The following is a 12,950-nucleotide window of genomic DNA, read 5'->3' as shown; positions in this document are numbered from 1 at the left end:
TATGGTTAGTGTGGCTGTAAATAGACGGTATTGGCCTCCGGGCGGTATCCCACAGTGCAGCACTGTGACCGCTCTGGACAGCAATCTGAACTTGGATGCACTGGCCAGGTAGACAGGAAAAGCCCCACGAACTTTTGAATTTCATTTCCTGTTTGCCCAGCGTGGAGCTCTGATCAGCACGGGTGGCGATGCAGTCCCAAATCCAAAAAGAGCTCCAGCATGGACCGTGCGGGAGATACTGGATCTGACCGGTGTATGGGGAGACAAATCTGTTCTATCAGAGCTCCGTTACAAAAGACAAAATGCCAAAGCATTTGAAAAAAATCTCCAGGCTATGATACAGAGTCCACAGCACAGTGCTGCGTTACAAGCATAATGGAAAGCCAAAGAATCAAATAGACGTTCATGGAGGGAGGGAGGGGGTACTGAGGACTCCAGCTATCCCACAGTCCCCAGCAGTCTCCGAAAAGTATTTGCATTCTTAGCTGAGCTCCCAATGCCTGTAGGGTCAAACACATTGTCCGAGGTGGTTCAGGGTATAGCTTGTTAATTTACCCCCCTCCCCGCCCCGTGAAAGAAAAGGGAAAAAAATCATTTCTTGACTTTTTTCAATGTCACCCTATGTCTACTGTATTCTGCTGGTAGACACGATGCTGCGGCAGTGAACAGCAGTATCATCTCCCCTCCCCTCCCCGTTGGCAGACTGTACAGTGCAGTAGGACTAGTAGCCGTCCTCGTCATCAGCCCGTGAGTGCTCCTGGCTGGCCTCAGATGAGGTTGGCCGATGGCGCCTGGGTAAAAATAGGAATGACTCCCAGTCATTCCCAGTCAATGGTACAGAATGGCTGGTAAGCGTCTTCATCATAGCAACTGGGGGCTGAGCTCCATCAGCCCCCTCCCTTTCATGTGTAAAGAAAAGATTCTGTACTGCCTGAACTATCATAGCAGCGGGGTGCTGGGCTCCTCTCCCTCGCACCGTTTAATGTCCTGCCTGGACTATCATAGCAGCTGCAGGCTGCCTCCCCCTCATTTTATCTCACTAACAAGTCAGTGTTTCTTATTCCTGCATTCTTTATTACTGCATCACACAAATGGGGGGACACTGCAACGGTAGCCTAGGAGGGTTGGGGGAAGAGGGAAGCAATGGGTGGGATTGTTGCAGGGGCACCCCCTAGAATGGCATGTAGCTCATCATTTCTGCGGGATCTAACACGGAGTGGCTGTGCTCTCTGGCTCTCTGGTACACTGGTTCTCTAGTACATTTGCACCATATTCTAGGCAGGACTGACTCTATTTTTAGATACCATAAAGGAGGGATTGACTCGGGGAGTCATTCCCATTTCTGTCTTTGCGCCCCTGGCCAACCTCAGCCAGGGGCACCCATGACAGCAGCAGATGGTACAGAACGACTGATAACCGTCATCTTATCGCCAATTTACAATGGCATGGCAGACAGTACAGAAAAACTGATAACTGTCTCTGCTATCTTGCAAGGGCAAATGAATGCTGCTGTGCAGCGCTGCAGTACCGCGTCCATTAGCAACATCCAGTAGACATACGGTGACAGTAAAAAAAGGCTGAACGGGCTCCATGATTGCCGTGCTATGGCGTCTCCCAGGGCAATCCAGGGAAGAAGGGCGTGAAATGATTGTCTGCCTTTGCTTTCACGGAGGAAGGAATGAGTGACGACATTTACCTAGAATCACCCACGACACTGTTTTTGCACCATCATGCATTGGGGTCTCAACCCAGAATTCCAGTGGGTGGGGGAGACGTGGGAACTATGGGATAGCTACGGGATAGCTACCCACAGTGCAATGCTCCGGAAATCGACGCTAGCCTCGGACCATGGATGCGCACCACCGAATTAATGTGCTTAGTGTGGCCCCGTGCACTCGACTTTATACAGTCTGTTTTACAAAACCGGTTTATGTAAAATCAGAATAATCCCGTAGTATAGACATACCCCCACTCTCCATGTCCCCTCCTTCTCTTTTCCTTTAAATCCTTCCTGAAAAAGATACTTTTTTCACGGATCCTTCCCACACCGATCTAGTTCTTGCATATGCGTTTTGGTTCTGTAAAGCATCATATAAGACACCACTACCTAAAAAACCAATAATCCTAGTCAACACTTAGTGTGTGGATGTGTGTGCATGTGTTGGAAGAGGTTGCAGACTTGGCACAATTTTTTTTTAAATCACGCCATGTCTTTGAGATTTTAAGTGCTGCCTTACCTAGGCTGCTGCTCCCAGATCAAGATAAATTCCCCCCATACATACAATATACTGTTTTCAGTCCACTTTTCGTGTTGCTCCTAGTCCTCATTTGCCCAGATGACAAAACATGGAGAGAAGCCCTCGAGTAGAACTGCATGGAGTGTAACAAGTTAGGAGTCAGGTGTGCTGACTGCTCTGCACAGGGAAAGTTTACTGAAGCCAGTTCTTAGTCGGAAGTTCACTCACAGACATTATAAAACACAGGAAAGAAAAGAGTTTCAAAGAAACAGATATAGCTACTGAGGGTGAGTGAGATTCAGTGTTGTTGCTTTGTGTTTAATGCTTGTATAACCATCAACCCATTCCTGACTACTTCACCTGAATTGAGAGTGCATATTATATTAAAATATGCCATTAAGGTGGAAATAATCAAGGCCAGGTTATGAAATGATGTCAATCCATGGTCATCATGCTACCATTCCAAAAAAAAAAAAAAGAAAAGGGAAAAAAAACCCAAAGGAAATTAAATACATGCAGCTAGAGCATATTAAAACCATGTTACAACTCTACCTTAAATCCATTAAAGGGTGGAAGTTGAGGTGAAGCTCCCACAGCCCCCTTAACCAGACCTTATTGGGTAGGGTATTCTCTGTTTATACAAACAAACACAAAGTCTTTTTCATTAGTACTGCCATTTCCATTTTTTAATTTTATTTCCCAAGTGAAACAGTATAAAATCCACAAAATGAAAGTATACCTGAGCAGAGCTTGAGGGAGTAGGTGAGTTCAGAATAATGGGATCCTTTCAGCTCTAGTTTGCTGATTCAGCTACAGCTCAGATTGATAATTAAAAGTTGTTGTGACCCAATGGCTGCTTGGTGCCTTCAGTCCTGTTCTTAGTGACTTTCTCACTTGGCCCTCTGGGCTTCCTAATGTACAATTGGACATGTAATTAGTCTTATAGAAGAATATGATTTCTAATTACATCTAAAAGCTTTTAGCTCTCAAATCAGAGGGTCTGGTATTTCTCCATCTTTCACAACTCATCAATGTGCCCAACCCATTGATACCATATATCAAAGGGCTGTTTACAGCTGGCTTTACCATAACAGAAGGAAGACTTTAAAACAAATAAAAACCCGCTATCTCCAAGTGCCACTCAATGTCGCCACCATTAGTGTGTGAATTTTTTGTAGGCATCACAGCAGAGGTAGGTCCTGAAGAGGGATTTGAATGAGGAGAAAGTAGTGGCCTCAAAGATTAGTAAACGAATAGATTCAAAGCTGGAATCCTTGATGGAGACGATGAGGATAGGGACGGTGCCATTAACAGACAAGGGGAACCAGAAAAATTGCATTGATTGATCCAGTAGGACTCAAGATTTAACCCCCAGAATGCAGTTTAGTCAGCAAAAGGAAAATGCCCATCTGTTTGACAGATATCACCATAGTAGCCTGTGTTTTCTGGCTCTGAGTAGCAGGAGATGCAACCTTTTTCTAATAATTAACATACACTTAATATCTCTGATCCAGTTCCTGCCATCCTCTAGGATGTAGCTCTAGGCCAGGGAGGGATTCCCAAAGTTGCAATAATGCCACCGTTTCTCTGTAGCCTCTAGGGACTTTCTTTCCCTTTCAGTTATTACACATAATATTTGCACCAAGTCTGTGTACTGGGGTGTGGTATTAGAGTACAGCATTTGTCTCTGAGTACTCACTTGGGCACATCTCCCATTAAGTTGAATAGAACTCTTACCTGAGAAAAGACTCAAGATTTGGCTCTCTGAAAACAGCAGTCACTGCCTTGTGAGGGTCAAAGTTTCACATCTTGAATTTTTGTTTGTCTTTTATGATAAGGTCAAAGCTGAGCTTGACCCCTGAAACTCAAATGTTAAACCAAAACCAGAATGCTGTAGCTTTACTACCATCTAACATTATGTCCCTAAATTCAGCACTCACAGCAGGCATTCTTCCTTTTCAGCATTTGCACTCGATCTGTGTGCAGGCTGGCCATATGGTGTGTGTAATTATTCTTTTCTAATGCTGTTATTGCTCTCTAGTTGCCCAGTAAACCCAGCACAATTTCAGTAAACTGTGTACATCAGGGTAGAAATCTTAGACTTTACTGATTTTCTGCACCTTTATGCAATGGTAGGTGCACAGAAGAAAGGTTCCTTTTGATTTATGGAAACTGCATACAATTTATAGAGTCTCTACAACCCTCACAAATGAAGAAGGTTTGTAGAGAGGGGAGGCTGCATCAAAACTGGGAGGTCCACAAAACTAGGAGAAAAATACTTGAGGCACATGTCAGTAAATACCTTTGTGGAACTTTCTCCCATTAATTCTCCAGATCAGCATATGGACTGCATAAGCTGTTATATTCTTTTCCTAGTCCAATTACTGCTACGCTGTAGCACTGGAATATCACATAGGTGATTAGTGTGTCTCTGTCAGGGTCACTGTTCTTCCTCGTAGCAGTTTTGTGCCCAGTGATTCTTCTCTGTAGAAATTAGGTGGGTAATTTTCATATGGTTGTGAGCAAAAGCATGAGCATGCCTAAGTATGTAAATCATCTGATGTACAAGCTGGATTTGTGTGCACACATCTGCATATGTATATGCAACCCAGACTTGCGTGCATCGCAGGATTTATATAGCTAAATTAGGTGTATGCCATACTGTATGCTGACTTTTGCAGGTACCCATTTGTAACATGCAGCCTGCAGAATATCTTTTATTTACCCTAGAAATAGTAATGCACAAACTGATTGGGATAAAATAGAAACTGAGCTAAATTAGACCTCTTCTGAGTTAGAAAATGTTAACTTCCCTTCTTCCATCTCTGACTTTTGTATGCTTCTGGACTACCTGGTTTCACCTGGGGCAGAAATTCCAGAATACTGTTCTGACAGTATTTTCTTCCTAACTAGAATTGAAAAACACTAATCTAGTCTCTTGATATCTTCAGTCTTTTTCTAAACCAAAAAAGATATACCCCCCTCGCTATGTAGGACAGCCAGCACATAGCCTGGGTACACTCAGTTTCCTGATCAGATATAATGCCATTTCTGGTGCTTGACTGGCTGTCAAAAGGGGGGCAGGTGCTGGAAGCATGTGCCATTGTCCATACTTTATATTGAGACCTGCAGGTAATAGATGATACTTTTTTATTAATATTCTAATGCCATAAATGTGACCTTTCAGTTTCATGTGTAAGGAGCTTTTTAAAATCTGTGCACATACTTTCTGAAATATTTTGGGGAAAAAAAAGCCAATAGCAATAATTGGTTTGGCATTTTTTGTGATTTCAAAAGCACTTAATGGGTAATTAATTTCTTTTATTCAGTCCTACATAAAATCAGATTTTACAGAAATGAGCTGATTTAAAAGGCTTAAATGGCTGACAGTGACAGATACAATTCACACTGAAAGCTCAATTCCTATACATCATAATAAAAAAAAATTGTATGTGTCATTAGAGGTTGCTGACCCTTGAATTAAAATGATCAAAAAGCACAATATTAAAATGTGATTTACGGAAGCTACTGCTTAACCCATTATTAGGCTGACCAATAAAAACAATTTAGACTTCTCCAGGACCTGATTACCCAGGAGGTAGGTTAGCTATTATTTTCTTATTGCTAAAGAAACAAAATAATTTAAATATATTTGTGATATGCTTTTCAAGTAAGTTGAAACACAGCATGACTAGTTTAATATGGTATTTTTCTTAGCAAGTTGTCAAATTTCCTTCATTTAAGTGAAAGCTGAGAACCACTTGAGAATAACTGTATACCTGAAATGAAAATATTTTCTCTTTAATCTCTTTCATTTAAAAGAAATATGGGTGTTACTTTTTATAATAGTAGGTAAATAGAAACCAGGCAGAAGTATGACTTTTTTTTTTATGCTGTCCCTTTTGTTGAATAGGGAAATGTATCATTTGCTGAGTCCTTTTACATTAGGTTGTAAACTCTTTTTGTGGTGAGGACTGTGTCTTCCTAAGTACTTGTACAACACCTAGCATAATGGGGCACTAGTCCTAACTGGAGCCTGTCAGTGTTATCACAATAGAAATAATAATAAATTCTTTGAGGGAAGTTGGCATTTTGATGCAAAATACAATAGCTCAGAGGGTAGGAAGATGAGAGTCTTATCTAATGGTTTAAATCAAGATGGGAACATTTCCCTAAAAGGTATGTAAATCACACTCTTTATAATGAAACTCATGCCTATCATGACTCATACCTATCATGGTGACTGATATTGTTTCTTTATACTCTCCCATCAGCTATCCCTTGTTTTATACTTAAATTATAAGCTCCTGGGGGCAAGAACCATCATTTTGTTCTGTTTCTACATTGCTTAGCACAATGGAGTCCTGGTCCATGGCTTGGACTCCTAGGTACTATTACTACTACTACTATTAGTTTTTGGCCAAACCCACAACTGATGTCAATTAATATAGCTCAGTTGAAGCCAGTGGTGCTATGCTGATTCACACCAGCTGGCTCTTTATCTTTATTCCTGCTAACTTTAGCCACTAAAATTTGCTTTTATCTTAATGGAAATAGATTTAGTTCATGTTGTTAATTTAGGTTTTAAATATATAAAGTTAATAAAATCCAGACTACTTAGTCTTCTAGTATTTAGAAATGGAAAACACTTGTTAGGTAATCAAGAACATCTCTCAGTGAATGCAGGATTTAGTATCCTAATATCAGATAATAAACTCATACTACAGTAGATCTTAGCCTGAGCCTGTCTCTAAAGCATCTTTAAAGGGGTAAAGGCTTCATTTTAATTCTTTCATTACCAAAACCAAAAATTCACTGTTCATAGCAACTACATGTATTCTTATTTTTAAAACAGTTTAGCTCATAACTGAAGTAGCAATGGCTAGTCTTTCACTTAATCCCATGCATGAAAGCTTAAAATGGAGAGAAACTAATATTCTTCATCTTGGAACCTTTTCCACAACTCCCATTTGTCACTCATATAAAGTGTCTAGACAGCCTATATTCACTGCACCCATTTTAGGCTGACATTGTACTCCTAGCAGCAGGCAACATCTCATCATGGCAATAATAGAAAAATACATCATCATAATAGGCTGTAGTGTTTTTCATCCATAGATCTAACATAATTATCCTTACACTTTTTATTGATGGGGAGACAGAGGTTTAGCACTATTATTTTCAAAATCGCATGCAAACACCGTGGAGCATCATGCCACCCTGAGTGTGTCCGGGTCCTGATTATGCCACAAGTTGATCTGTGTGAGTGGAACTGTGCTTGTGCAGAGCCCTATTAACTGGAATAGAGCTCTGTGCACACAGAAGGGTTTACCTTTATGAATCAGCTGCTAGAATCTGGGTCTCTGTGGTTTTACACCCATACACTTCAGAATGTAGCCGTAAGTGGTTTGCCAAGTGTCACATGCTGAGTCCATGATATTCATGCTGAGTGGCAGGAGGGGTAGCTTTCCCACGCCTACCATCTCAAATGGCTATGTATTCACAGTGGCTAGCCCCTCATCCCACTGCAGTGACACTCTGTTTTGAGCATGCTAGTTGGATCAGAGCTAGCACAGATATGCCTCGAGCTGGGAATTACACCCCCAACTCAAAGTGTAGACATACCCCATGTCAGAGCCAGGAATCAAACCAAGGTCTCTTGATTCACAGTACTGTGTATGATCCACTGGCCACACAACTTCTTTATTGTATGGGATTTGATTATTTTTTTAATGCATTAGAAACTGCTGTGAATTTTTCCTCTTCTGAAAAATAAATCGTCTTCTTTTTTATTTGTAGTGGAGAGGGAAAATGTGCAGAAGAGAACCTTTACCAGGTGGATAAATCTACATTTGGAGAAGGTAAGGCCAACAAATACTTTTGTCCATTTGTAAAAATAAAAACTGTTCATACATCTTCCATAAATACCTCCATACTAAGATATATATATACACATACCTGTCTGCTGAAAACATAACTTCTGCCTTACCCAGGCATATTTCTTGATTTCATGTTATTTATATATATACTATTACTGTAAAGAGTTTTAGAATACAGTGTGCCTATATAAAATATAGGCCTGATCCCACTACCTTCCTTTTGCTGGACTGGTTCCTTAGGTTATACTATACTGGAGCCTTGAAAAGAATGATTCTCCAGAAAAGAAAATGGTTGTCAACAAAAGAAGAGTTAAAGCTAAAATTACACATCTGTGGTGTGAAGGAAAAGTGGAAACTGGCTATATACTGATATGTAAGGACAACACAATGTGAAAAGAGTTTTAAAAGTGTCAGAATAAAGACTCTGGAAATTCAGGATTTTTCATATTTTAAAAGAAAATAAATAGCGAAGTTGAAATGTTTCTTTATGTTGTGGGGAAGGTTGAGGGCATGTTCCTGTGTGGGTGAAAGGCGCTTCTCTGTTGCTCTGATTCATTGACTGACTGAGTTTATTTGTTACATGTGTATGATTATTTAATGCTGCGGGGTGCTCATTATGTGATTAAATGTAATTAATTGTTAGCGTTACGGCACACGGAAATTTTTGCATAGATTTTTATTGCCTTTTTAAATCTAAAGAAATAACAGAAATAAATGTGTGTGATTTGGTTGCTCTGGGCATCACATTGGGAAATACATAATAGAAATTTGACAGTGTCCTTTTCAAATTGGTTGAGCAAGTCAGAGTTCTAAATGTCAGGTTCAAGATACATGCGTTCCTTGGAACATGGCTCAACCCTTCATCTCAGGTTGATAATTTACGTTCCTTGTGTTTTATTATTTGTGGGTTGGTAAGATGAGACCTTAAAAATGAGGTCTTTTCTGCCCTCTGTAGATATTAAAGACCCCATGGTATTTTTCATAATGAGTCATTTGTCTCAATCTCCTCTGTATCTCCCCCCGTCCTCCCCCCCCCACACACACACTGTGCTTTGGATCTGATTCTGCAACTCCTACTCACATTGAGTAGTAGTTTCTTGCTTGAGTAGTCCCACTGAGTCAGACTACTCTCAGGATTAAGCGCTACTCCATGTGGGAAGGTTGCAGAAAAGGAAATTATTATTACTAATTGGACAACAGTGTGCTCAGTACAGCACAAAACACACAACTAAGTCTCTGTCCTGAAGAATCTTCTGTCTGAGGGGGCTAATCCTACTCCCATTGGAGTCAATGGCCAAGCTTCAGGAAGTGCGGGATTGTGCTGTATTTGTGTACAGTTTTTGGTCTAGTTGCCACAATTCCTGACAGAGGTGGCTGCATTTCAGTGGTGGTGTGTAAAGAGCTTTCAAATAAAAGTCACTAAAATATATTATTTCTTAAGAGTTTTGCAGTGTATGTTACTGAAAAGATGAAAGGATCTTCTTAAATCTCATTGGAAATACAGAATAAGATTAGCAGTGATGTTTTGACCGAAAGACCTTTGGGAACAATCCACATTATAAATAGAAAATGTGTAATTCCTTTGTGAATTAGACTTCAGGATTTTAAACTAACTGCAATTTGAAGGCTGTCAGAAATGCTTGCTGAGCATCTGGCTTCTGAAAAAGTTCTTTAATTTACAAAAGGAATTAGATCATGAAAAGGCTGCGGGGTGCTGTTAATTCTGCCATACCAAGCACATGAAGTCTTAGGAACGTTATGGGCATGTGGAGTGTTTTCTCTGGATTACTTACAATTTTTTTTTCTCCCCTGCTGCAACAAAGCAAAATGCTCTTTGACAACAGCCAATGTCTGCTGTTGATGACGCTAGGTTTGCTGAAACTGTCAAAGTAAACATATTGAACTGAATGACAGCATTGCCAGAACACTTCATGATGATGGTGAGATTTCCTGAAGCTGGGGATATGAGTAAAGGATGAGTATTTTGTTGCTTTGCTTTTACAGATACAAAACACTTCTTTCAAGTGTCTTCTGTGACTTGGTGTGTCCTTATTTTCCACAGTGCAGATTCATAGACTTTAAGGTCAGAAGGGATCATCATGATCATATTGTCTGACCTCCTGCACATTGCAGGCCACAGAACCTCAGCCTACCACTTCAGACCCTTAACCACTGACTGAGTTAGTGAAGTCCTCAAATCATGGTTTAAAGAACATAACATAACGTAAGAACATAAGAACGGCCGTACCGGCCATACCAAAGGTCCATCTAGCCCAGTACCAACAGTGGCCAATGCCAGGTGCCCCAGAGGGAGTGAAGCTAACAGGCAATGAACAAGTGATCTCTCTCCTGCCATACATCTCCATCCTCTGATGAACAGAGGCTAGGGACACCATTCTTTACCCGTCCTGGCTAATAGCCATTTATGGACTTAGCCAGCATGAATTTATCCAGTTCCCTTTTAAACATTGTTATAGTCCCAGCCTTCACAACCTCCTCAGGTAAGGAGTTCCACAAGTTGTTCCACAAGGAGTTCCACAAGGCATGCATCTGACGAAGTGGGTATTCACCCATGAAAGCTCATGCTCCAAAACGTCTGTTAGTCTATAAGGTGCCACAGGATTCTTTGCTGCTTTTACAAGTTGACTGTGTGCTGTGTGACGAAGAACTTCCTTTTATTTGTTTTAAACCTGCTACCTATTAATTTCATTTGGTGACCCCTAGTTCTTGTATTATGGGAATAAGTAAATAACTTTTCCTTATCCACTTTCTCCACAACACTCATGATTTTATATACCTCTATCATATCCCCCCTTAGTCTCCTCTTTTCCAAGCTGAAGAGTCCTAGCCTCTTTAATCTTTCCTCGTATGGGACCCTCTCCAAACCCCTAATGATTTTAGTTGCCCTTTTCTGAACCTTTTCTAGTGCTAGAATATCTTTTTTGAGGTGAGGAGACCACATCTGTACACAATATTTGAGATGTGGGCGTACCATGGATTTATATAAGGGCAATAATATATTCTCAGTCTTATTCTCTATCCCCTTTTTAATGATTCCTAACATCCTGTTTGCTTTTTTGACCACTTCTGCACACTGCGTGGACATCTTCAGAGAACTATCCACAATGACTCCAAGATCTTTTTCCTGACTCATCGTAGCTAAATTAGCCCCCATCATATTGTATGTATAGTTGGGGTTATTTTTTCCAATGTGCATTACTTTGCATTTATCCACATTAAATTTCATTTGCCATTTTGTTGCCCAATCACTCAGTTTTGTGAGATCTTTTTGAAGTTCTTCACAATCTGCTTTGGTCTTAACTATCTTGAATAGTTTAGTATCATCTGCAAACTTTGCCACCCCACTGTTTACCCCTTTCTCCAGATCATTTATGAATAAATTGAATAGGATTGGTCCTAGGACTGACCCGTGGGGAACACCACTAGTTACCCCCCTCCATTCTGAGAATTTACCATTAATTCCTACCCTTTGTTCCCTGTCTTTTAACCAGTTCTCAATCCATGAAAGGACCTTCCCTTTTATCCCATGACAACTTAATTTACTTAAGAGCCTTTGGTGAGGGACCTTGTCAAAGGCTTTCTGGAAATCTAAGTACATTATGTCCACTGGATCACCCTTGTCCACATGTTTTTTGACCCCTTCAAAGAACTCTAATAGTTTAGTGAGACACGATTTCCCTTTACAGAAACCATGTTGACTATTGCTCAACAGTTTATGTTTTTCTATGTGTCTGACAATTTTATTCTTAACTATTGTTTTGACTAATTTGCCCGGTACTGACGTTAGACTTTCCAGTCTGTAATTGCCAGGATCACCTCTAGAGCCCTTTTAAAATATTGGCGTTACATTCGCTAACTTCCAGTCACTGGGTACTGAAGCCGATTTAAAGGACAGGTTACAGACCTTAGTTAATTGTTCTGCAACTTCACATTTGAGTTCTTTCAGAACTCTTGGGTGAATGCCATCTGGTCCCGGTGACTTGTTAATGTTGAATTTATCAATTAATTCCAAAACCTCCTCTAGTGACACTTTAATCTGTGACAGTTCCTCAGATTTGTCACCTACAAAAGCCAGCTCAGGTTTGGGAATCTCCCTAACATCCTCAGCCGTGAAGACTGAAGCAAAGAATCCATTTAGTTTCTCTGCAATGACTTTATCGTCTTTAACCGCTCCTTTTGTATTTTGATCGTCAAGGGGCCCCACTGGTTGTTTAGCAGGCTTCCTGCTTCTGATGTACTTAAAAAACATTTTGTTATTACCTTTGGAGTTTTTGGCTAGCCGTTCTTCAAACTCCTCTTTGGCTTTTCTTATTACACGCTTGCACTTAAGCTGGCAGTGTTTGTGCTCCATTCTATTTACCTCACTAGGATTTGACTTCCACTTTTTAAAGGAAGTCTTTTTATCTCTCACTGCTTCTTTTACGTGGTTGTTAAGCCACAATGGCTCTTTTTTAGTTCTTTTACTGTGTTTCTTAATTTGGGGTATACATTGAAGTTTGTCCTCTATTATGGTGTCTTTAAAAAGGGCCCATGCAACTTGCAGGGATTTCACTTTAGTCACTGTACCTTTTAACTTTTGTTTAACTAACCCCCTAATTTTTGTATAGTTCCCTCCTTTGAAATTAAATGCCACAGTGTTGGGCTGTTGAGGTGTTCTTCCCCCCACAGGGATGCTGAATGCTATTGTATTATGGTCACTATTTCCAAGCGGTCCTGCTAGAGTTACTTCTTGGATCAGTTCTTGCGCTCCACTCATGATTAAATCTAGAGTTGCCTCTCCCCTTGTGGGTTCCCGTACCGGCTGCTCCATGAA

At 40.5% G+C, this 12,950-nt stretch overlaps 1 protein-coding gene across 1 annotated transcript in view; it reads left to right on the top strand.

Annotated features, from left to right (window-relative positions):
* Positions 1 to 12,950, top strand: part of CLMN (calmin) — a 100,068-nt gene that overhangs the window by 59,856 nt on the left and 27,262 nt on the right. The window contains exon 2 of the mRNA XM_050954462.1: positions 8,037 to 8,098. Within this exon, the coding sequence (XP_050810419.1) occupies positions 8,037 to 8,098 (62 nt within the window). The remainder of the gene's footprint in view (positions 1 to 8,036; positions 8,099 to 12,950) is intronic.

Source organism: Gopherus flavomarginatus, chromosome 5, assembly GCF_025201925.1.
Source record: "Gopherus flavomarginatus isolate rGopFla2 chromosome 5, rGopFla2.mat.asm, whole genome shotgun sequence".
Lineage (NCBI taxonomy): Eukaryota > Metazoa > Chordata > Testudines > Testudinidae > Gopherus > Gopherus flavomarginatus.
This window is presented reverse-complemented; position numbering and strand designations above follow the sequence as displayed.